Source organism: Castor canadensis, chromosome 6 (genome assembly GCF_047511655.1).
Source record: "Castor canadensis chromosome 6, mCasCan1.hap1v2, whole genome shotgun sequence".
In the NCBI taxonomy this organism is placed as follows: Eukaryota; Metazoa; Chordata; class Mammalia; order Rodentia; family Castoridae; genus Castor; species Castor canadensis.
The window spans coordinates 118,729,698-118,756,615 of NC_133391.1; the positions used below are offsets into that span (position 1 = coordinate 118,729,698).

At 35.7% G+C, this 26,918-nt stretch overlaps 1 protein-coding gene across 5 annotated transcripts in view; it reads right to left on the minus strand.

Moving 5' to 3' along the window:
• Positions 1–4,098: 4,098 nt before the first annotated feature.
• The window catches only part of Fcho2 (FCH and mu domain containing endocytic adaptor 2), a 117,573-nt gene continuing 94,753 nt past the window's right edge, over positions 4,099–26,918 (minus strand). For 4 of the 5 annotated variants that reach the window (XM_074077313.1, XM_074077312.1, XM_074077311.1 and 1 more), the window contains 8 exons: positions 25,939–26,068; positions 18,096–18,207; positions 14,747–14,902; positions 14,196–14,328; positions 10,880–11,079; positions 10,110–10,174; positions 6,877–7,041; positions 4,099–6,560 (listed from right to left, as the gene is read on the minus strand). In XM_074077313.1, the coding sequence (XP_073933414.1) occupies positions 6,538–6,560; positions 6,877–7,041; positions 10,110–10,174; positions 10,880–11,079; positions 14,196–14,328; positions 14,747–14,902; positions 18,096–18,207; positions 25,939–26,068 (984 nt within the window). In that variant the 3' untranslated portion in view covers positions 4,099–6,537. The remainder of the gene's footprint in view (positions 6,561–6,876; positions 7,042–10,109; positions 10,175–10,879; positions 11,080–14,195; positions 14,329–14,746; positions 14,903–18,095; positions 18,208–25,938; positions 26,069–26,918) is intronic. The other variant, XM_074077314.1, reaches the window with a different exon arrangement.

Consider the following 26,918-nt stretch of genomic DNA (forward strand, 5'->3'; position numbering starts at 1 on the left):
GTCTTACCTTCCTTTCTCATAGTTTGTCTACAAATAAAAAACCCTTATTTTTTTTAATACTTATTATCAATCTTGTGTTTTACAAATTTCATATAATGACTTTTAGGAGATTTATGTCTGCTCATACGAATGCATCATAGGTCATGCCCTCTTGCAGGAGCTGGGTTGTCAGCTCCAAGGCCCCTAATTTCTGAAAAAGTGGGCTGGAAAGAGGTCCTTATTGATCATAACAACTTTGCAGATATGTGAAATGTGTAAGTTTCAAATTGCTCAATGACTTCTGTCTTAACGCAGTAGCACCTTGAGAAGATGGCTGCCTAATCGCCAGCTGGAGAACTGGCAGGGGCCTTTCAGTGGCCCTGGGGTTTCTGACTGAATATTGTGGTTGCCATCAAGTGGGATCATGAAATAAAGCAAGCAGCTGCAATTGGGCAAGGATGGAATTGTGATTCTAATGAACACAGGCAATCATCAAGAAGCTTAAAGGTCACCTTACTTCAAACAGTAACTGCAGTTTGGGGATTCTGGTCACACTGTCCATTTGAAATATGCTTAAGGGAGCCATGAAAACTGGCATGGAGATGGCTTCAGAGCCTGCCTTTCGTATTTTCTGAAACTCTCAAAACTTGCTCAAATCTTCTAACTAATAGTACTTCATTAACAGAAGCTAGAAAACTGAATAACCTAAACTTTGTTGCAGGATCATCGCTGTTTGGGTCATTCTTTTGTGAATCTCAAAGGTATAAATCAGTCACTATTCACTGAGGTAATTATATTGAAGTTCTGAACTTTTCAAAGCTCTAAATTTTCCCTCAAAGCTACCCTCTGTCCCTTCTCTGGCTCATATTTTAAGAAAGTAATTTGTATAAAATGTATTTCTAGAATAACAATTGATCCTGTATTCACTTAGGCCAAATAAATCACAGCAGTTAGCTTTCAGATTTTTATTAAAAACAAAAAAAAGATGAAGCGGGGGTGGAGAGAAAAAAAAGTAGAGCAACAAAACTTCCATACATTAATGTATTATTAGCCAAAAGCCTGGCTATGTTGGTAGGACCAAGTAGAAGACTGAGCAATGATCAAAATAGGAAGGCCTAATGTGAACAGATGTTTTGTACATGAAGTTCAACTCACACTCTATTTCTAAAACCGCTTCGCAAAATAGTTATTATAAATGCAGTATGCACTCATTATGAAAAATAAATGAAATTTAATCAACACCAAACATTTGTAGAAAACAAAAGTCCTCCTACTCAGAGATCACAACAGCCCGGGTGAATTTTTTTTTAATTTTATTTTTCAATTGGCATAAATACAAGAGGATTTTAATTATGACGATTCTCCACACACATGAACTTGTTCTTTGAACAAGTTCACCCCTTGATTGTATTTCCATTCCCCACCTTTTGGTGAATATTTTTGTTAAGATATTTTGCTCTCAATGTATTTTTTTGGGGGGGTGTGGGACTGGGGTTTAAACACAATGCTTCATGCTTGCAAAGCAGGCACTCTACCACTTGAGCCACACCTCCAGTTCATTTTGCTCTGGTTATTTTGGAGAAAAGGTCTCATGTGCTATTTGCTTAGGCTGGCTTCAAACCTCAATCCTCCTGATCTCAGCCTCCCAAGTAGCTAGGATTACATATATGAGCCATGGGTGCCCGGCTCAATGTATATCCTTTTAAAAATAAAAATATAAACAAAACACAACATAAAAATTAAATGAAAATAGTACACTACTGTTTATAGTTTAATAACATTGTGGCAATATTTCAGTATCAATGGCTACAGATCTTCATTATTTTTACCAGATACATTGGCATTTCATTATTTTGGAATAATCAACTTTAGCCAACACTCCCAATTCTGTCATACTATAAATAATATGCAATAAACAACTTTGTATATATCTCTGTTTACTTGTTACATTATTTTCTTAGGACAAGCTCCCCAAAGTGATTACTAGCTTAAATGATACACAGACTTTAAAAAAAAAAAAAAAAGAGAAACTTTGGACTCAAGTTGGTGTCTAGGAAGGTTGTGCAAATTTACTGTTCTTAAGATTAAAAAGTAGAATACTTATTTTCAAGAGCATCCCGTTCACTGCTAAATTCACACTGCTAAAAACCAGATTAAAAGTTGACTGGCCTGGAAGCACAGATTTGATTGTCAACCTGCTGTAAGGAAACATGCCTGTGCCAGGCGTAAGTTCTGTGGCCTTTGTCCATCAGCTAACCTTCAATGGTTCTTAACACATCCTCCCTTACTTACTTTCACTACAAAGGCTACTTGTCTTCTCTGCCTCTTACATAATTCTGGTCAACAGGATGTAAGCAGAGAGATCAGGGAGCTTCTGGAAAAGCTTTTATCTCCTGAAGAAAAGGACAGAACTGCCTCTTCTCTCAGCCATGCATGTAAACAAACAGCCTGGAACTGTAGTCTCCATACTGCAATCATAGGAAAGGCTAAGAGAGGTACTTGTGCTGATCAATGCCAGGAACAAATAACTTGCAGACTTTATGTATGAAAAAAATATGTGTCTCTGTTCAAAACACTCTTAGTCTTGTGTTATCACCTGATGTTAACATTTTTGACAGGTAAAACTCTGAATACCAAAGATAAAACAATGATTTCTGAGTTATCACATATAATCATTCAGAAACAATCAGAGAAAGTATGGAAAAATCATACTTAAAAATAGGAATAAAAATAACAAATAGAAAGAGATCATGAAAAAAACAATGGTATGGAAAGCCACAGACACTATTAAATGCACACCTGAGGAAAGAACAGTAATAAAATGGAGACAGGACAAAGGCATGTGGTAAAGGACTCTGTCAAAACCCTGTTTTCTTTTCTTCTTGACACTACTGGGGTTTGAACTCAGGACCTTGTACTTCCTAGACAGGCACTCTACCACTTGAATCATGCTTCCAGCCCCTTTGCTTTTCCTCCTGGGCACACAGTCAAATTGTACCTCCCGTCTTTTCTTGAAGTAGGGTGGAGCCACAAGACCTGGCTCATGGAATGCAGGCAGAGGTGATGATTCCAAATCTGCACCTGACTCATAAAAAATTCCCTTAAAGTCTCTGATTTCCCCCATCTGCTGCTGGTCAAATGAAGATTCTGAGCAGAAATCAAAATATGGAAGAGGCCTGGGTTCCTGAACTACCACATGGAGCAAAGTTACTCCTCAAACCTACTTAAGTCTGTGACGTGAGCAACATAGTATTGTGTTCAGCCCTTGAGACTGGAGGTAGGGTTACTCCATCAGTTAGTGTCCTTTTGCCTAATAGAGGTGGGAGTGGGCATAAAGAGAATAATGAAGAAAAAAACCATTATGGACACATGGTATGAATGGCAAGAGGTTTTCCACCCTGACCTAAATAATTTGTTTTTATGACACAGATTTGACAAATTTTTCAATATCTAGCATGGATTATTTTTCTCATTCTTTTGCTCCTTTCTAAATCTGCCATTTATAGGAAGGCTTAATGTTATTGACTATCTCCTTGGAACATGGTGATTTTTAAGATGTGTGAGAGTGGGGCTGGAGGTGTGCCTCAAGCAGTAGAATGCCTGCCTTGCAAGCAGGTCAAACCTCAGTCCCACCAAAACAAAAAAAAAAAGAAGAAGAAAGAAACTGTGAGAGTATTATTCATGAACAACAAGTCAGGAAGAAAGTGTTTGCTAAACTTTAACATCAATTTGAAAATATTTAGAAATACGTTAAAATAATCTCTTGTTGGCTGGTCCGAAAGCAGTGGTGTTCACAACTAATTGATCACAACCAGTTACAGATTTCTTTGTTCCTTCTCCACTCCCACTGCTTCACTTGACCAGCCTAAAAAAAAAAATAAAATAAAATAAAAAATAAAAATAAAAAATAACCTCTTGTTAAATAATTTTACATTCTGGAGATAGATATACTCCAAATAGAGTCTTCTATAGGACTAATGAAAACTAACAGTTCAATTCATATGTCTGCAAAACTAGTGGTATAAAGTTCAAACCAATTACCCATCCCTTGCACTGTCCTAACATTTATGACATAGCTATTACCATCAGTAGGGTGCAAAAACATACAAAACCAACTGGTAAATTATATATTACACGTTTATTAAGGGTACAACTTTCATGTGAAATTTGCATTTTATGAAAAAAATCAAAAATATTTACAAAATTTTGAAAGAAAGATGTGCATTGTTCTAATTACAATCCAAAGTAGTAAATAACAATCCTTAAAAACTCACGTTTGTTAGAGTTCTGTGTTTACAAATTCTTGGTTAAAGAGGCAGCTAGGAAGTTTATAACTATATATAAGCAAGAACCAGCTTGCTCGATACATTTCCCACTGAAAACCTACTGGTCCTTTTTTACACCATTAGTGGATTTTAAATGAAAAAAAAATCAATATAAACTCATATGGCTTCAAAATTGTAACCTGTACCCAATACAATTTATGTATCAACACTTGGCATGAAGACTGTGATAATTAAGAAAGTGCAGAAGTTTAACCATTTCACTCATCTGTACATTTTTAGGTAATACTTGATTAAAAACAAACATGGTGAGTACAATAGTGTCAGAATTCTGATAAAATGTTAACTGCCCAATAAAAGCAGTTTGATTGCAAAGTAGGTTTACAGTTAAAATTCCAGTAGGAGACTGTAACTGGCATTTTAAAGAACATAACATGACAGTGAGAAATTCTAATTTTGCTATTTAGTAAAGACTAACTTTTATCAAACTGTCTTAAGTGTTTCTTTAGTCAAATTTAAATTTAGAATGGGGCTAACACTGAACATATAGAAATGTACATACTGTGTTATATATTGCTATAAAGAGATTTTCTGTTGTAGTTTAGTATAGCAAGATATTACATAAACGTCTAGTGAAAACAGTTTTGTTTTCTGTAAAGCTTAAAAGAGTGATTAGTGGTTTTATATAAATTATCATATATAACACAAGTTATCACTTCTATAAAAATGAAGGACACTGGTATTTATTGTTATAAATTCCCATTTGTAAATTATGAAATTTTTTCTAAAACATTTCATTTCTTCAGTTGATCAAGATTTGCTGCAAAGTTAGACTTCTTATCATTTAGTGTAAGTTCATTTTAAGAAATGCTTAACTCAATCCATCACTTCAAATAATTTGCCTATTTTTATCATGTGGGAATTAAGTAAGAATTAAAACGTTTAAACTGATAATTTTGCCAATTATAGAAGTGAAAACAAGTGACAGTACTTCTTCCTCTGTAGTCAAAATTAATCTTTTTGTATTCCTCATAAAAAACAACAAAACTGTGTCCACAATGCAATCAGCAAATAAATGTGTAAAATCTCAATGATAAACAGGGTCAAGGGAAATGCTGAGTTTGAGTTAAAATACAGGTTTTCTAACTTATCATTATAGTTTTTCAGAATTTATCTGTGTCACATATATGCTTTTGATGAGGTTAATGTAGAATAAAAGAATATCTGAAGGCAATTTTATTCCCCATAAACAGACTCCATTACCTTCATTTCTCTAATGGCTGCAGTGCATCATTAAAGAAGTGAGCCAGGATTCTTAAGTATAAATTATCCTTTAGTTATTCTGAATTCCCTTCCTAATTGCAGGCCAAGATATTTACAAAAATTGCAAGTATCTTGTAAAAATGCTTGACCACTGTAAGATTCTGAATAGAAGATCCAGACTGTGAGAAAAAAAGTGAGGCACATTAACAAACACAAACTAGATAGGCACATTTCTGGCTTTTGTTATTGTTTTAAAAGGCACACATTATGCAATCCATATAAAAATAAATTAAATCTACAGCATTAATTCATCAAAACAATCACAATTTCTATAAAGTTAATTAACTGCAGAAACAAATTTTTCCTGCTGTCCTTTGCAAGCTTATTTTAAAACACATTGCACTTGAGAATTTAAAAAAATCATATAAAACACCATTTACACTTTATTAATATGTTACGAGAATCAAATTATAGATTTTTTGCATATAACTCGGACTCTGGTTTGATTACCTTATGGCACATAACTCAATTTGATTGAGTGTTCTGAGTTACCATTATGCAAACTTAGAATTCACATTCTGTTCATATCCATTCAATATCAAACTTATGAAATTTCAAAGCTATCTCTGACTCTAAAAATTTATGGAAAGCTAAATTATTTTGTGCTTGCTCTCCTGAAATTTTAGGCCTGATATTTCACTACAATCCTTTTTTAAAATAAAAGACACTGAAGATAATTTAAAATTCCAGCCTACAAAAACTTAATTTTTACTGAGATCTGAATAAATGTGCTTCCTGAATATTGCATTTGATCATTTACTTCGTAGAAAATCATTTCAGTGCTATTTCTTTCAATGACTCACTTTGAAAGTGCAATTTAATGTTTGTAGTCAGCTCTCAAATATGAAGTTTGAAAGACATCATACAAGTTAGAATAGTGTTTGGAATAAACAGGTAATGCAGACTGGCAGGTCTATACTATTCCCTGGAGTCAACCACTTTGCCAAGTCCATCAACAATCCGCCAGGTATCGTCCTGAAAAACATCAAGCAAACCTTGATTGATTGCAATTACAATCTCAAATACACTCAGAGGAGGACATTTCTCATTGTGGTTACAAACACAGAACCCTAGTTCCCATCTGCTGTTTACTGTATTTTAGAATCACATCACAGGTGTTCAGCTATACTGACCATGAGAATTCTACCATTTGTATCTCTACCTGGTATCTTGTACTAAGAGTGGGGCAAAAATTTTCCACACCTTTAAATTATAAACTGCTTTACAGTTTAACTGCTAGAATACAAATGCTTCCCATGTACATTAAAATTCTCAAATCCTCCCAACTTACCAGTGGCAAACCGCTTCTTTACTAAGGAAAGTCTATAGCCAGTGCCAACAAGTTCAATATCTACACCTGAGAGGGTACTTCCTTCACTGAGGAATTGTACTGCAAGTGTTGTGGGTTTACTGGGTCCTTCTGAAAGATCAAATTTTGCTCTAAGGGACCCGGAACCTACAAAGCAAAGAATAAAGAACTTACATGAGGTAAAATGAACACATAAACTAAACTACATCAGTCCTGTGCCAAATTCGTGAGATGTGTACAGTAAATAAACCACTATAGTTTTCAAATTAGATTTTATTCAATGAGTATGAATTTTTACTAAGTAATCTCTTTGACTTAATAATAATCTTCAGAGATGTTTTGTATTGAGTCTCCTGTTAAAGTTAGTCAACAGGAAGAAAGGCATAAAACTGAGCGAAATCCTAGAAAGTATAAACATAGGATAATGTCAAAAAGAAATGACTGCTGAGTACCAGATCATGGGGATGAGAGAGGTAAAGGAAAGGGTGGCTACTACTGGGAAGAGTAGTATCAACATGACTATTTTCTACTCACTTTTAAAATTTTACTGGTCTAACATCATCCCTTAGATATTTTGGAAGTCCTTCTTTTGGATGTATAATCATTTACTCAACACATGTTAGTCTAACAGCATGACAGAAACAGAAAAACAGTAATTACAATGAATACTAGATAAATGCTGTAAAGGAGCTCTCAGAAGCCACAGGAACAAAAGTACACATCTCTACTGGAAGTTATAAATGGTGATATGATGATGGTGTGTATTTTAGGCAGAAGTAGATACAGAGACAGGATTCCTGTGAGAGCATGATGTATGTAAGAGAAGTGTACCTATATCAGAATTGCAGGAGAATAGTATGTAAATAGGGGAGAGCAGCAGATGAGACTAGAGTAGTTGGCAAGCACCAGGACATGGTAAGAAGTTTATGACAATCATGGGGAAAACGCCCAAGGTAAAGAATACAGTATCTTGGGTTAGTGTCCTAGAAGGGAGGAGAGGAGCAAGATGCAAAGTGGGGAGACCAAATGCAAGACAATAAAACAGTTTAGGATACTTGGTGCCAGGAAAAGAGATCAGAAGTAGGGCCAAGGACAGAATACATTTGAAAGGGATTTAGGAGCTGGAATCAAGAGGTAAGAAATGAGTAGGAGTCTGGAAGGTTCCTAAATTTATGATGAAGGCAAGTAGATAGAATTGTTGGGTAACGTAACAGGAGAATGATCTTGTGATCCCCTAGACAGATGTTTAACACTACAGGGAGAAACGTGGAACAAGATGTCACAACTGATCAACTGATGATCCATCCTATACTCTTAAACCTGGTGGTGTAGAACAGAGTAGATATGAATTACTGTCTAAATCTTAACTACTGTCCCAGTAATCCTTAGTCCTTATACTTCCCTTACCCCCACATACCTTGTACTGCAAATTAAATCCAGCGCCTCTGGCATGCTAGGCAAGTTTTCTATCACTTGAGCCATCCCCCCCAGCCTGCCCTAGCCCTTTTGTTTGTATTGTGGTTTTGAATGAGGGTCTCCCTAACTTTGCCCAGGCTGACCTTGATCCTCCTGCCTCACCTTCCAAGTAGCTGGGATTTACAGGTGTGTCCACCACACCCAGCTAACTTTTACAACTCTTGATAAGCAATTAAGTTCTATGAAAGTTCCAACACTGGCGAAGAACAGTAACCTTGACAATTCTTAAACTTTAGAATTATTTCCTTTCCCTTTTCGGGTTGCAGAGCCAGAATACAAAACAGATTTCTATCTTACAGAATTTGAATTTGGGTATTTCTTTTTAAAGACTTGAAAAGATTTTTCTATTTCCTCACATAGATGCTCTCCCTGAATACAGGGAAACTATGAAAATTATCTAATTAGAAAATTTGGGTCTTATTTTTGGGAAAAAATTTTCTTTCTTGGTAAATATTTACAATTATAGTATAGTTGCATTAAATAGAGGAAAAAGACATCCTCCCTTCCTTGCTAGCTGGTTCTAAGTCCTTAATACAAGTAGAATTTCTGATTTACTTCCAGTTTAAACTAGGAATTTCAGTGTGGTTTCCAAAAAAAAGCCATAGAGGGAGGATAAATGTCAGTGTAGTCAGCCACCTGAAAATAGCACCTTTTAAGTACCAAATAGCAAAACAGTATGAGTTTGATTCTGCATAGCAGTTATAAATAAATAACAGAAATATTAAGAGAAAAATGATATTATGCTCAAAATGTTCAAAAAGAAAAAGCTAAGCAAAATTTGAAAAGCAAAAAAACCTACCCAACAGGGAACATTATTGGAGGCTAATTAGGCATTCAAAAGGAGACAGGCACTTTCTCTTTTAATTAAGAGAGAATGAGAGTATCTAATGATAGACACTTGACTGTCCTGGGAACTGAATCCTAATTTTAAGTTGCGTTAGGGAGATACTAGCAGTGATCAGCTAGCAGAGACCTTTACTTGGCATTGTGAATAGGAACAGATCCAAAGTTAGTGAGAAGAGACAATTAACTGACTTTTCCTTAAAATAATCATCACAGAATTGAAGGTTGCTCTCACAAGGGAAAATGACCAAGCTTTAAAGAAAGAAGCTTATTAAAACCTGGAGGTTTCTACATGATTTGGCTGGGGTGGGGGTTGGGGGGAAGGAGGGCCAAAAGCACCCCATTTACAGAATGAACTGAACAGTATGTTTCAATTAGTTATCAGGTTACCTTCCTGGGATACATAGTTCTATTAGGTGTTTTTGGTGGTACTGGGGTTTGAACTCAGGGCCTCAGCTTGCTAGGCAGGCACTCTACCACTTGAGCTACTCTGACAGCAGGTATTTTCTTTTAATGTTAGCATATAAATATAAGAAGCATTTATATAACATTTACAAAGTTATGACAACAAATTCTTTTTCTTACAAAGAAAGCATAGTCAATCTAGAGGGGAAAAGTGCTTAGCTGGTGTATTTTTTTAAGGTATTAACTTCCACCTAGTGGTCAGTTCTAGAACTGAAGACATGAAATTCCAGGAAACTTTCCATAATATGCTTGGAAAAAAAAGATGCTGGAGGTGCAACTCAGTGATACAACTCCTAGCTAGCATGCCCAGGTGCTGGGTTTGATCCCCAGCACTGCAGGAAAAAAAAAAAAAAAAGCATGAGAGTAAGAGAAAAATTCACTTCCAATAATATCACAATACAAAGAAAAATAAAAAGCAAGTATACTCTTACCTCCATTTTCTGATTTTTCTGAAATACCAGACAATTTCCAAAAGGCTTTCATTTGTTCTGCATTCCTGTAATTAGAACAAATATCTAAAGATTAAGAGTCTAATATATAGTACTTTATACATGGATGGAGACTATAAAAACATAAATGCATTTAAAATATTTTCATTATGACAAATATAGTGCTAATAATATTACCTGGTGAAAATGTGTTTATGATATAGTATAAATAAGTAAAATGCTGATCTTTCCCTATTAAAGTTTACCAAATTATAGTGTTTTAGTGGTTAGAGAAAGGAAAACTGAATGTGTACACATGTGGTTCAGTACATTAATTAAAGAAAGCACTGTTCTTAATGATGAGGCAAATATAAAGAGCTGTCAAAAGTCTATGCTAATATTAACAGAGGGAACAAGAGAGGTGGTTAAGAGATGGCAATAACCAATACTATTGAACACTAAGCAAACAGATGTTCTATAAATATACCTTGTAAATTAATCATTGCTATTTTTAAGAAGATTAAGCAACTTTCTTCAGAATAAAGCTACCACAGAATCATTCAAAATTTGTATTTGGTGGTGCTTACAGCAGAACTAGCCCTATTCGTTTTGGGCTGAGAAACTGTGCTTGACCACTAAGATGAGCAGCACTTTTTACAGCATGGTTTTACAGGAAAATACACTAAAACTTTTCAAACTTACAAGATAATTTTCAGAATTTAGGTTCTAAAAGTTGGGGACTGTAGCAAGCATTTAAAATATATTTAGTTTACCATATGGCAGGGGGAAGGGACTGCATGTTTGTAACTCCTCCATCCACTGGTACCACCACCTGTATGTTGGAAAGCACACTAGGTGCCACCATAGCTTCTGGGTTGTACTTATAATCCACTCTGAGATCTGTGGTGCTGGCACTACATTTCCAGTATGTTGCAAGATTCAGAGGAGTGGACTGAATGCCATTTGATGATACCTTTAAAGAGGAAACAAACAATTAATTATCTTTGGCCTGAAGAATAAGCAAGTCATGCTTGTGATATAGACACCTGAAGGTTAAGAATTTACAGAATCGAAATTAAGTAACCAGGGGACAGTCTGTTGCTAGGCAGAGTAAAGCAGATACAGATACTCCCAGATTGTGGATCTGGGACTATCTACAAGAAAACTGCTGTTTTACAGTGCATGCTCCTTTGGATCCAACTGCAGAAAATATGATTCGACAGTGTCCAGAAGTCAGAATTCTATTGGGTGATTCTTTTTCATTTGTGTAAAATCTAAGAACCTCTCAATATTCAACAAAGAATTCTAAGCTTTTTTTACTGATTGTAAGAATCCAAGAGTTAAATCAGTAAGAAAAAAAAAAGGCTCGCCATACAGCTCCACAACCTGGGAATGAGAATACTTCCAACTTCAAATGTTTAATTATCTAACACATAGTAAATGCTACAATTTCTTCCAATTCTTCAGCTCCTTGCTCTATTGGCTCCTTCTGAAGCCATTTGAAAGGTGAACCTGATCACCCTGTTTAAAATGTTCATTGAAAATTACATTTACAATATTCCTTACCTTGCTTTATACTTTTCTTTTCCCCATGTCACTTATTTTCTAACATACAATATTATTTACTGTCTCACTGTCCTACTCCTAGAAATTAGCAAGCACTGAATAATATCTGTTGAATGAAGGAATAAATGAGTATGTGTAATAACCTTTAAGTTAACGTAAGTGACAACTTTTTTTTCTCTTTAAGTATTTATCTTCTAGAAATGTAAGTCATTTTAATAATTTTCCTATTAAAAATTCAAATAACAAAGAAATAAATAAAATAGGAAATTTATTTCTAGCTTTCTCCTTTCCCTCCCTCTCTTCTTTTTTCTTTCTTTGTGGAACAGGGGATGAAACCCAAGACTTTGCACATGGTAGGCAATCGCTCTATTACTGTACTATTTCCCCAGCCCACCCTTAAGATTATTTTATTTGGGGGGCGGTGTTTTCTGTTTTGGCAGTGCCCGAGTTTGAACTCAGGGCCTCACACTTGCTAGACAGGTGCTCTACCACGTGAGCCATGCCCCAGTCCACTGTTAATATCATGGTACATATCTTTCCAGACCTTTTAGGCACATGCAAGCATGGATCCATCTCATTTGTTGTGATGGCTGCAATAATTCCTTTAATCAATATCTTTCTGTCAATGTATATTTCAGTGGTTTTCAAGCAATGCTGCAGTGAATAGATTTTATAGTTTTTCTTTGCCCACTTAATGTGATTTCTGCAGAATAGATATCTGAAAGTTGAACTGTTGATTAAAGGTTGTTTCTATCCAACAATCTAATACAATTTCCCAATTTCCTTTTTAAGAGGCTCTATTAGTCTGTATTCTTATTTACAGATGGTCATGTCCCACTTAATACTGTATACAACAATTTTTCATTCTTGTGAATGTGATGGGCTAAAACTGAAACCTCACTGCCTTAGTATCCATTGCTGAGAATACGAGTGACATGGAACATCCTTACGTAAGTTGTCCACTGAGTTATTCACCTTTACTTAATTTATAACAGCTCTGCTGGGTGGGAAAGCCCTTCAGTTGACCTTATGTGTTGCAAATACTTTTCTTTTAGAATACTGATTAAGGTTTTTTTAAACAAGTATTTTATGTATACGCTCATTTATTTTTGTGTCAAATACCTCACTCTCTTCTTATACCTCTGGGTTTTAAATCCCATTTTGAAGGTCTTCCATACTTCAAAATTAAAATATACACTAAATACATAATATGTATGCATACACATATTCACATACATATTTATTTTAGTTCCTTTATGCTTTCATTTATTTAAACCTTTGATACATGTGGATTTTAAGTATGGAATCAACCTAATTTTCTCCCCAAATGACTACCTTTCTGTCCTTCTATCATTTATTGAAAAATTCATTGTTTTCTTATTGCCTTGAAATGCTACTTTGTCATGTAAACAATTTTTCATCTATTATGAGCTATTTGGGGATACTCTAATCTATTCCACTCATCTGGCCATATATTGTTGTACCAGTTCCAAACTATTTTAAATACTGTTGCCTTATATGTTTTCTTATTAAAATTAAACATTACTCCACTTTACTGTTTAAAACATTTCTTGACTTATTCTTCTGAGCTTTGTTCCAGAGAATTGAAAAATTATGATCAGGTCTTCTAACATAAACACAGACTACATTAAATTTCTACGTTAATTTAGAAACAGCTAAACATTTCCAACATGAATTTCCCTTTAAATGAATAAAGCACATTTTTAAATACAGAGATTACATTGTTTCTTCCTTGTAACTATTTCAAAATCATTTTTTAATTGTTTGAAAGTTATAAATTTTACATTAATTTTTAAATAGGCCTTTATACTAAATTCCCTTACATCATAACAGTTTTTCTATGGATTCTCGAGTTTTTCAAGAATACATCACCTGTGGGCAATAATTTTAGTTCCCTTCTTCTAATATTTATTACTGCTTATTTTATCCTCTTATCTAACCATACTAGCTAACACATCCAGACAAACCTTAAATTCTGTTAGTATTAACTGGAAAAATAATGTCTTTGCCAAACCTGACTTTAAGCTTTAAGACTAATGCTATGCCAGGCATTGGTGGCTAACGCCTGTAATCCTAGCTACTCAGGAAGCAGAGATCAGGAGGATCATTGTTCGAAGCCAGCCTGGGCAAACAGTTCTGCGAGACCCTCTCTCAAAAAACCCTTCACAAAAATAGGGCTGGTGGAGTGGCTCAAGGTGAAGGCCCTGAGTTCAAGCCTCAGTACCACAAAAAAAAAAAAAAAAAAAAATCAACTAATGCTGCTGCTCTTTTCAGGTTAAGTACAAATTCACATACTTATATTTACTCAGCATTTTAATCACAAATAGATGGCAACATTGTATCAAACTGGTTGAAACAGCCATTCACTTATTAATAGATTTTCTAATTTGGAAACATTTTTGCACCACCACTGGAATGAACCTCATTTATTCACTTAGTGTTATACCAGATTCCATTTGTCAATGTGTAAATTTAGGATTTTTACAATGACGTGACACTCACCTGATACTTTAATACATCTACATTATAATAAGAAGCAGCTGGATTTTGCTCTGATAGCTTCTTGAGGTAGACAGTAACAGCTTGCATGTTCATCCAGAAATCTTTTGTGTTGGAATCATTCTGTGATGGATCACTATATGCATAAGAAATGTTTTTGTTACTTTATTTTACTTATCTTTTTCCTTTGCTTCTATGTAGTAATTTGGTGACCTGGGAAAGACTACGAGAAATGAACCAAAAGATGGAATGAGAGAAAACTAAGATTAGAGAATAAAGAATGGAACACAGTAGAAATATGCCTGAAAAGTAACTATAACTAATACCAAAAACAAAACAGAAAGACAGCAGAGGCTGTTTTATTTATTTTTTGGTGATGCTAGGAACCAAACCTAACACCTTGAGCATGCCAGGCAAGCACTATACCACTAAGTTACATCCCTAGTCAGAGGTTGTTTAATATTAATAAAAAATTATTTTTGTACTTATTATTTCAAAGGAGGAAAACTTTTCTTAAAAAGAAACTTTAACCTTCAAAACATAAGTATACAAACCTGAACACAAGTTGTGCGTTTGGAAGAATTTGTTCAAGTCTGCTGATATTTTTCACCCTGAAGCACAGCACAGCTGGAGAGGGATTGCTAGTGAAGACTTTAATAATTCCACTTGGAAATGATATTGTCACATCACCAGTGATCTTCACAATACACCTGGAAATGGGGATGTTGGCAAGTGCTTAAATAAAATGTTAACTAGCATCAACTTTCCCTGAAAATAAATTCCAAACACAAGTACACAGATAATGTTACTTTACTTTTTTGTGGTAACCATCCCTTGCATAACCTGTGAGGAATTGTTTCCCTGGTAATACAGTCACTAGTTGTAGCTATTTCCCAGCCTTGAACTGCACAAAGCACTGAGCCTGCTAGTGGTGGTGGCAGGTGCTCTCCTTGCTCCTCATTACCTCTTCCAGTCCTTTATTTTTTCCTCCTTTGAAATTCATGCATCAGACCATAGCAGTCCTGACTTTTTCTGTTTCAAGTCATCTTTAACTCTTCCTCTCATTTCCTGAAAATCTGAGCTCCTAGCTTGCTGCCAGTTTCTGTCTCTATGTCACAACTACTAACATAATTCTTAGTGATTTCAATATCCACCCGAATGGTCCTTTCAATACCTTGGTCACCTAGCTCTTCAGCCTCTTATCTCCAATGTCGATGTCTTTCAGCCTACCCCAGTCATATCACAGTCCTGCCATAATCTCAGTTTCACATTCTCCATTCATCCACTCATCACTTTCTATTTCTTCAAACTCATTCTGTCTACACCACCTCTTTAACAATTTCCCAACCTCGGGGCTGGTGAAATGGCTTAGGTGGTAACAGCACCTGCCTAGCAAGTATGAAGCCCTGAGTTCAAACCCCAGCACCATCAAAAAAAAACAATTCCCCAACCTCATCAAAATCTCTACAACCCACTGCTTCTACCATTTGTCACTAATATTCACTCACCCTTCATCTCATTCCCTTCACTTTCAATTTCCAGACCCATCATTAAACCCTCTCCTTTGCATAAAAATCTCTTGCTCTTCTTTCACTGTGACTGTCTAGCCAAATGGTCTTGGCTAAATCTAACACCCTGCCTACATCTATACAGGTGAACCTAACTAGAGAAAAATACATAACCAAACAGTTAAAACACTCAGATGGCCCTTTTAGAGTAACCTAGAAATCCTCCAACATGACCTTTCTACTCATTCCTTTGCTCTTCTTATAGTCTCTTTCTCTTCTAACCTGCAATATTCCCTGCCTCCATTCTGGGCTGATGACTTTGCTTTTAATTTTAATGAAGAAATAAAATCAGAAAAGAACTTACTTGCATACTCTCACTACCAAACTCCTAATCTTCCTAACCTCATTATCCTATCTTTTGCCTACCCTCCTGTTTCAACAAATGCCCATTTCTGTACCTAAGCCAACCCCACTGACCCTGTACTGGAGCTTACCTCTTCTTGACAAGCCAAAGGACCTCACTTAGGTATTACCTGTTCTTTTTTCTACAAGTCTGTTTTCCCTCCCACAAATACTAGGTCTTTCTCATCAGCATATATAGAATGCTGCAATATATAACACTTTTAAATAAATACACAGAAGCTAAAATAAATAAAACCCTCCTCTTATCCTGCCATCTCTCCCCCACTACTATTCCACATTTCTGCTTCCACTTACAGCAAAACATCCAAAGACTTATCTACATTTGTTCTTTCCAGATACAGGTGCTTAGATCTGTATCACCTCCTGCTGCTGCACTCCCTCCAAACAGGCTTTCATCTCCTCCATGCCACTGACATTGCTCCTGAGAAGGAGCCAATGACCAGTATTTCTTGCCCAGTTGGCAGCATCAGCTATAGCTTCAGATTATTGATTTAGTTTCTGGCCACTACTCTATTGGTTCTCTTTTCCCCTCTCTTGCTGCTTACTATCTCAATCCCCTTTCTGGATCATTCTTGTCTTTCTGTCTTCAACACTGAAGGGGACCAGGATTCAGTTCCCCAATCTCTTTTCTACCTACTCTTTAAGGCCCTGGACTTTAAGCATTATATGCAAACCAGTGACTACCAAATATTTTATCTCTAGCCTAAATATATTCCCTGGACTCTAGAATCAACTCAACCAATTATCAACTCAACCTCTCTACTAAGAGCACTTAACAAGGACTTCTTTAAGTAGCATTCTACTCCCTCAGTAAATCTTAACTTTTATAAAATATATTCAGAAGCTCACCATTACTCAGTCTGCTAATATATTTAATTCAAGTCACCAAAAAATCTCTTACCTAGGCTTCTGTAGTTAATCCTCTAACTCCCTCTCTCCCTGCATCTACTCTGGCTCCAATTTATTCTCCATAGGGCAGACAGATTACTCTTTCAAAAACATAAATAATCTCATCACTCTCTTGCTCAAAGGTTCCAATAGCTTCCCACCTCACTCAAAATAGAACTCCTAATTCCTTATCATGGCATACAATGCCTGACTGGATCTGGTACATCTCTGGATCCATCTTCAACTACATTCCTCCTTGTTTACTCCTACTCAGTGACATGTTTCACCCTGCCATTTCCCAAATACATCAAGCAATTTTTTTAGCCAGATCCTTCCATTTGCTGGTTCCCTCTTCCTACAGTGTTGTTCTTCCAGATAACCTGCATGGCTGGCTCTTCCACATCTTTCAAATATCTACTTAAATTAACCTCAAAAAAGATTTCCCCAGTCATTCCATCTAAAACAGCAACCCTACTCTTAACCTGGTCTAGAACATATTTCAAGGCCAAATACATGAGGGTGTTTCTTTGATTTTCTCCCTTAGTACAATGCAAGCTCAGAAGAGAACTTTGCTTTGTTTACTTAAGTATCCTCAGCACTTACTGTAGAATCTTACACATAGAAAGTGCTCAAATATTCCATAAATGAATGTATGTTGAATAATATTATGCAGGGAAAGCAGGACTAATATTCACCCAAATATAAGCCAATTCTGCAAGAATCGCATATTAAACATGCATTCTAGGTCTCTCTAGGAAATGTACACTTTCACCAAAGATACACCATCAGATGTGTCATCCTGGGCAAACAGCGTGGGCAAGAGTGTAAATAAACTGGGGGAAAGTCATCATGAACCGCTAATTTGTAGCAATTTTTAAATTTGAAAGACAATCCTTAATTATTACCTTAGATAATTAAAAAGCAGGTAAACAAAGAAAACCCTAATCTACAAAGAATCAAAGTATAATTCCTAAAATACACCACCAGGCTTCTCCTCCTGGCCTGATACACACACACACACACACACACACACACACACACACACACACACACACAAACAAGCACAAATATTCTAAAAACTCACTTGGTAGGATCTGCTCCTTTAAAGTATGCATTAACAGATTCTGTAAGGGCGATTGCCACAGGTAAGGTGTCTTGATTTCCAAGGCTGACAGGACTGGGACCTCGTGACACACCTATATACAATTCATTTGTTAAATCCTTCAAAAAGGCATATAATAAATATCAAGACAGTCAGATTCACAATGTTAGGGTACCATAAATGATTCCATTACTGGTTTCAATAATGCCCCATGTATAATAGCCCCGAGATTAAGAAATATAGCATAAAACAAACTAGAACACGATACAAAAGACAAACATCTGGAAGACATATCATACAACTGGAATCTTCTTTTAAATGGAAAGGCACAGGCTGGTTAAGGAACATCAGAAGGAAAAGGCCCTTGGCTTGAAAAGCTAAAATTACTATTATGGCTTCCCAAAACTTCAAATATGGAATTTTTTCGGGTTCTATCAATCACATACTTAAAATTGGGATTTTTATATGTAAATTATGCCTATCCAAATAATAATGTTGTGTGAACTGCTCATTGTTATTATTATTCTCTTTAACTTTCTCTTTGATGCTTATGCAGCCTGAATATTGCTCATTTGAAATGCTTGGGACCAGATGTGTTTAGGATTTGAGTTTTTCAGATTTTGGAATATTTGTATAAGCATTACTGGTTGAACATCCCTAATCCAAAAATTCAAAATCTGAAATGCTCTAAAATCTGAAAGTTTTTAAAAACATAATAAAATAAGAACAAATTTAACCTACTGTATCTATCGGTTTTATGGTCATTGTGAAAAAATATCTGACATAACAATTTAAAAGGAGGAAAGATTTAGTTTGGGCCCAGGGTTTCAGTACAGTCCATAGTTGTCTGGTCCCACACACTTGTGCAGAACACCATGGTGGCAGAAGGATGTGGCAGGGAGGTTCTTCACCTCATGAAGGATAGGAAGGAGGGAAAGAGGAAGGGACCAAAGATTAGGAACAACCTTCAAAGACATGCATTCTGGGACCTACTTCCTCCAGTTAGGGCCCACTCCTAAAGTTTCCACAACTTCCCAAAACAGCCATCACCAGCTGGATGGAGAACAAGCATTCAACACATAAGCCCTGTGGGACAATTCACATTCAAACTAGAACTTTAACCTATGCATGTGGTTGTTGTTTTTTAACCTACCCAATTCCCCCCCAAATAGTACAATGTCTTTGTTCTTTCTTCACATCCGAACTCTTCACAGACTGTATGCCTTACCACTTCTGCTGATTTTCCAAAGTAGAGAATTTCATTTAGAATATAACATATGATGCAATTTTATAAAAATGCCAACAGGAGAGTTTTTAAAAATAATTATTCATTATTATCTACAGAAAAAACACGAACTTATATTAACACATTGCTCTGAAATCAATGATAAGTCATCATTTATTTTTATTTCAGATATGATTACAGCAAAAGACTGAATCACTTTTGAGACACCTGCCACTCTTGTTCGGGTATGGCTTGTCCCGTCAAAGGTTTAATATACTGAAGATGTGCTTGGTCTCAAGTGTTTAGGAGGTGAGGCCTGGAGAAGGGGGTTAAGTCATTGAGGCACTGCTGTCTAAAGGGATTAATGCTGCTCTCCTAGAGTGAGTTCTCTGGAGGGCAGTTGTAATAGAAGTACAAGCCTGGCCCCTCCCCCTCCTGTTTTACCACATGATCTCTCCTGCATGCGCTCCTATCATTCAAGGCCATCTGCCACGAGGCCCACACCAGTGGCCAAACCAACGAAATTATCTGATTTTGGACTTCCAGCCCACAAAACTGTGAGCTAAATAAACTTTTATCTTTATAAAGCACCTAACCTCAGGTATTTTGCCACAACAGAAGACAGACTAATCCATCAAGAGCATTCATTTTGATAAAAATCAGTACTTCCTCTCTCTGCCTCACAAATAAACCTGACATTCTACAAAAAGTGAGAAAATACATTTCATTAGCTTGAGAGGTGAGGAAGATTTTGTGGCATTCTAAATTTTGATGGGATTTACATTCTTTATAGTTAGAAAAATAGCTTGGTCATGAAAAATACATGGACAAAAACTAGTTCTTCAGGGTATTAGGAAAAACAAACTCTTCAAAATGAGACAACTTAAAATTTCATGTGAAAATAAAGAATTCAATAATATAACGATTGGGCCATAGCTTGCACCTGTTACCCCAGCTATGTAAGAGATGGAGATTGGGAGGATCATGGTTCCAGGTTGGCCTTGGGAAAAAATTAGCAAAACCCCCCTATCTCAACTAATAAGCTGGGCTTGGTGATAAGTGCCTATAATCCCCCTACAAGTACAGTGTAAATAGGAGAACCATAGTCTGAGGCCCACCCCAGGCAAGTGAGATCCTATCCAAAAAGTAATTAAAGCAAAGGAGAGCTAGAGGAGTAGCTCAGATGGTAGAGTACCTGCGTAGCAAGTGTGAGGCCCTGAATTCACCTCCCCCACCAGCCCAAGATTCAGTAATATAAAAATTGATTCATGAAAATCTCAGCAGGTACAACAAAATCCCTTACCTGTAATGCTTGGGACCAGAAGTGTTTCACATTTTTGAGTTTTTCTGATTTCGGAATATTTACATAGACTTTACTGGTCATGCATTCCTAATCTGAAAATCTCAAATCCAAAGTGCTCTGGAATCTACAACTTCAGTCAACAAGTTTCAGATTTTAGAGTATTTTAAATTAGGGATGCTCAACTTGTATTTACTAACTACTAGCATGTGCCAAGCACTTTGCTAAGGAGACATGAAAAAAAAATGGAGCCTTTTTAAATAACAGGTGAAAGTTTTGCAAATGAGGAGCATGTCTGAGGACGAGGGATTGCCTGAAATGATAAAAGGACATGAAGACCAGGTCGGAGAACTTGTTTATGATCCAGATCGGGGCATGGGAAACCTGTAATTATATTCTTTTTGCACCATAAACCATTAACAACATTTAAGAGAAACTTTATTAGATTTTTTTATTTGGTAAAATCACTATGAATACTATTTCTTGGATTGATGAGAAAAATATCTGTTGGCAGAGATTCAAATTTGCATCAGGATAGAGTGATCAGGGAAAAGATAAGACCTAATCAAGAAGTACTAGTTTCAGCATTAAAGTGAGAAAATGTTAAGAAAAAGCAGAGGAAATATAAATTCACTGATCACAACATGACTGTATGTTTGTACACTAGGAAAATTTCACTGTAAATCTAAATTAGTTCAATGTTTTTCTAACATTTTAAAACACAGATTCATCAGAATTTCAGGAAAGTATACTTTTAGGGAAATATAAAGGTTATAATAATCTTTTTCTCTTGTTTTTTTACTGTGGTAAAATGTACATAACAAAATTTACCACTATAACCATTTTATGTATATTTTATAGTTCAGCAATATAAAATACATTCATAATGCTGTACAACTATTACCACCATCCATCTCCATAACTCTCTTAATCTTGTAAAGATGAAACTCTATGCCTATTCAACAATAACCCTCCATAACCTCCTCAGCCTCTGGCAGCCACCATTCTACTTTTGGTTTCTATTAATGTGACCACCCTAAGTACAAACAGTATTTGATAGCACAATATCTTCAAGTTTCACCCATATTGTAGCATATGTGAGAATTTCCTTCCTTTTAAAGGCTGAATAATATTCCATTGTATGCATATATTACAGTTTGGTATCTACTCATCTATCAACAGAGCTGGGTTGCTTCTACCTTTTAGCTATTGTAAATGGCGTTATATGAACACAGATATAAAACTATCCCTTTTGAGATCCTGCCTTCAATTTTTGGGGGTTTATGTGGGTACTTATCCAAAAATGGAATTGTTAAGATTAAATGGTTGCTCTGTGTTCAATTTTTTGAGGAACTGCCATACTGTTTTTCACAGGAGCTGTGCCATTTTACATTCCCATCAATCATGCACAAGGGCTTCTGATTTTCTCCACTATCATTGCCAAGACCTGTTACTATATATATGCACAGTACTTGGAATCAAATCCAGGGCCTTGTGCATGCTAGGCAAGCACTAAACTATACTTGCAGTCCAATAATATTTTGTATTATTTATTTATTTATTGAGGTACAGGGGTTTGAACTCAGGGCACTTATGAGGCAAGTGCTCTACCACTTGAGCCATGCCCTCAGCTCCAATAACCATCTTTTATTAAGGAAAATTATACAGTTGGTTCTTCATATCCAAAGATTCCATATCTGCAGATTCAACTGTGGATTAAAAATATTTGGAAAAAAATTTTGTCTAATGAACATCTTCAGATTTTTTTCTTGTCATTATTCACTAAACAACATAGTATAACTATTCATTAGCACTCAAATTGTATTACATATTATAAATAACATACAGATGACTTAAAGTATACAAGAGAATGTACATAGGTTACATGCAAATACTACATTTTATACAAAGGATCTGAGCATCCATGATGTGGATATCAAGGAATGCCTATATTAAACGTGAAATTAATGTTTTCTCTTCAGTAACCCTCACAAATGAATATGTACATACGTTAAGGGTAACATTAATGTCTGCTACAGCTTTGACTAAAAAAATAAAAAGAAACCTTCAGGGCCTGCAGATGTAGCTCAGTAGTAGAATGCTTGACTAGCATGCATGAGGCCAGTCAAGGTTCAGTCCCCAGCACAGGGGAGAGAACAGAGGGGATAGAGGATGGGAGGGAGAAAGAAGGAAAAGCCAAAAAAAAAAAAAAAGAAAAGAAAAGAAGTAGAAAAAAAGAAGCTTAAAAAGTTAGTTATGCTTTTCAGTCTTCCAGTTTGGTCATATAACATGAGAATTCTTGAAATAATTTCCCACCTTGCCTATTATGAAATGTTGACAAGCAGAGAAAGTGTTTGGAAAGTTGGGGGGAAACTCAGTATCTATTTAACATTTATCTGCATATCCAATTTTATATTTTCTTATTTTGTTTTCAAGACTATATTGCACAGGCATACTTTCGAGAAAATGAATTTACAGAGGAAATATTTACTTAAATCCCTAGAAAACTAAAATTATAATAATATATTATTCTTTGATTTAAATAACTTTTTTAAATGAAAAAAAATGTGTATTCTTACTAAGGACATTCTGCTTTCCCATTTTGGTTTAATTACAGGTGTGTGTTCTGACAATACAAGAAGCCTATAAATTTGAGGTAAGTAAAGCATACAGGGGACTTTCCTGTAACACTGGATATTTATGTGGAGTTTTTTCAGCACAGGAGTAAAGTCTGAGGCTCCCTCACTCCCAACTCCCTATTTCTGGGCTTTTATCTTTAGCTCATTACAGATGTGGTTTTCACATGGCTGTCTTTGCTCTGGTAGTTTAGGTATTACAACTCCAAGCTAATAAATTCTTTCTGCTTCTTTTCTCATCTCTCTTTTCTATTACTGTGGTAGGTTTAGAGTTCATATTTTCTCATACTTTATTGATACATCTTAATGTTGAGGCAAGGAGAGAGCAGGGAGATGGAAGAAAAAAACACAAAAATGTATGTTTTTATAACTGGGGATTTGATGTCAATGGATCTTGCACAGAAACTAGACATAATTAGCACAAAACTGATATAATTAAATCTTAGTGTTATTCTTGTTTTCTGAGACACCATACATTGCTGGAAAAGGAAAAACTAGGTAACAAAAATATTTTAGATACACTTTAGGATCATTAGTCAACATACACATTTGCTTCTGATACAATACCTGGTGATGCTTCACAGTGCTTTTCAATTTCAGAGAGAGTCCCAATCAAATTATCATCTTCTATCATATTTAAATAAAACAAAATATTGCAGGAAAAGAAAACATTTTCAAGAAACAAGAAGAATCAAAACTTCAAACCTAAACAGAGAGCTAAGTAAACATCTTAATAACTAAAGAGAATTTCTGAGCTAGAATGAAAGACCTGCTATACAAAATTCACAGCCACCTGCCTTGCCTGCAGGATTACTATCACCTATGCTAGTGCTCCATTGCCAGCACTGACTAAAACCACTTCAACCAAAACTAACACAACATTTCCATCACAAACAAAACCTTCTGAATGATGTGAGCCATGAAAAGGAACTAAAGCCCACTTGGTTACCCAGACCACATGCCTGATTTCAAGGAGGGCCCTTCTATATTTTTATGACTAAAATACAGATTTTTGTGAAAACAAAAATGAACAAAACCACCTACACAAAAATAAGAATGAAGTGTTCATTAGACCAAATACAAGTACAAGCTTATTCGTTATATTCAATTTACATGAAGTTAAAAGATGGGAAAATGCTATACATGGAGGTACATAAAATAAAGTGATACTATGTTTGGACATTTAGCAATCAAACCATTTCACATTTCCTTCTAGTCTACATTCCTTATGCTATTTTCACAATGACCATGCAGACAAGATGCATTTCTCCTATATAAGCTTTGACAAATAAAACTGGATATAATTAAATCAGCTTAATTAGAGCTGCCGTCTCCAACTTGCACTTGTTGGACTCACCTTGATGACCTATAAAGCTAGGTAGCCTTGCTTTCAGAGTGAGTACCTCTCTAATAAGCACCTTGTGTGTGTGGGGGGGCAGATGCTTGCAAATAAAAGGTTACATTTTGAACACTAGAGAGCTGGTAGTCAGTGCAAATCGAGGACTGGTATTATCAAGGCTAAACCCGGCACTACTGACAACCAGCACCAAGACGGCAGCTGTAATCTTGATGAGAAACTGTTATGTTTGTGGCTTTTGTGCTGTTTATTACATTAATGAGTGAGAAAAGTAGTAAGAATTTGTAAGAAGAATTGAATAAAGGTGATGACAGGAAAAATTGTTGAGCAAAATCTAGATGTAGTTAAGATACTGGATTTGTTTGGCGAGGTTTAGGTTTACATAACTGGGAGGAGGGGAGCAGTATTGGGGTTTGAACTCAAGAGCCTCACACTTGCTAGGCAGGTTCTTTACCACCTGAGCCATATCCCCAGCCTTTCTGCATTAACTATTTTTCAGACAGTCTCACATTTTTGCTCAGAGCCAGCCTCAGACTGTGATCCTCCTACCTATGCCTTCTGCATAGCTAGAATTACAGATGTGCACCACTACACCTGTCTTGTTTGTTGAGATTGGGCTTTGCTAACTTTTGCCCAGAAGGTAGCCTCAAACCACCTTCTGAGGAACTAGGGTTACAGGCATGTGTATCCTGGCTAATCCAGTAGCTATATTAAATCCTAATGATTCAAGTTCCTATGGAAAAATAGAACCTAGAACCTACTACAAGCACAAAACCCTTTTATTAAATCAACTGTCTTCAAAACACAAAAGTGGGTTTTTTTGTGGTACTGGGATTATAGAAATGTTCTATCATGTAGAGTTTATTTGTTAAGATGGAGTCTCACTATCTTTTTACCTTCGATGGCCATGAACCACAATCCTCACAATCTCTGCCTCCCAAGTAGTTATAATATAGATATGCACCACCACACCCAGCACACAACCTTTCTTAAGAATGTACCTATCAGTTCACAATAGAAAGGAATGCATTGTATTTTTCCTAGAACCATTTATATTGACTAGCAGTTTACAAATTTGCCTTATTCTTAATGGTTTATCCAGTTAAAATTCTTCTAATCTAGATTTTAAAAAGGCTGAAAAAGTAAAGGAAATGTGGCCAGTTTGACAGTGTCAGGTGTGTTTCAAAAACAACGGAAAACCAAAAAACATTTTTAATGTTAAATTGTTCACTAGCCCACTTAAAACAGATATATAAGCCTAATCATACATTGTATGCTAAATTTCATAATTGGTGATCATCACTTACCTACTGTAGGAGTATTGGCAGCACTCAATGAAGCAGAGGATGAGATAGAGGAAGAACTTTCTGCCCGGGCTAAGGGAGCAGTAGGAGGTGGGCTGGTATTGGAAGTTACAGGTGGGCTGAATGGCCTGGGCTTAAAAACAAAAAGTTATTTGTCAAAATTCTAAAATAATTCCTTCCTTGACAGAGAAGATTTTTAAGTTATTGGTGAGTTTAACTTAACATGCCAAGCCAAATTTACTGTGTTTCTTTGAAACTAAAAAACAGAGGTGCCATATGTCAAATCATTTTCAAGAATATGCTGTAAGCTGAAAAGGTTATTTTAAAATAATGTGGTCAAGAGCATCTTAGTACATAAAGTGTTATCTGTATTTCAAAAAATTATACTTAATATAGATACTCAGAAGTTAAATGACTAAACTACCAAATCACTTCCCATAAAGGTTATTCACTTCATCCTACTTGTATAGACATGAGATTACTTCTCTGTACCCTGTTGCAGTGAATGGATCAGTCACAGAAGGTAAGATAATTTTTGAATGTTCTGATTAACCTTTTATGAATGGTCTAATGTGGTTCTTTGGGGAAGGGAGGTCATCTTAGTATATAACCTGAACTTTCACTAACCCTTAACCTTATTCATTGCAAATATTTTCCTCATAAATATTGCTGCCCTGTACTTGTCATGCTTACAGATCTTTTGACATTTTCCTTTGTAATTCCTTGTAATGCCTCCTCATTAAGAAAGCTTACCCCATACAAAGGTTTGAGAAAATCAGAATTCTGTTGTTTTCCCACTTTTCTAGTTAACCATTGAAAAACAACAACAACAAAAACAGGAAAAATATATCTCCAGTTCATTTATCTTTTACCTTGGTGAATGGACTTTTTCTTTCCAAATTCCTAATTGTTCTAATAATACAGTAGCAACACTTCCTAAGATGTTTTACTTTTTTTTAAAATAAAGCATAGTTTAATTAAAA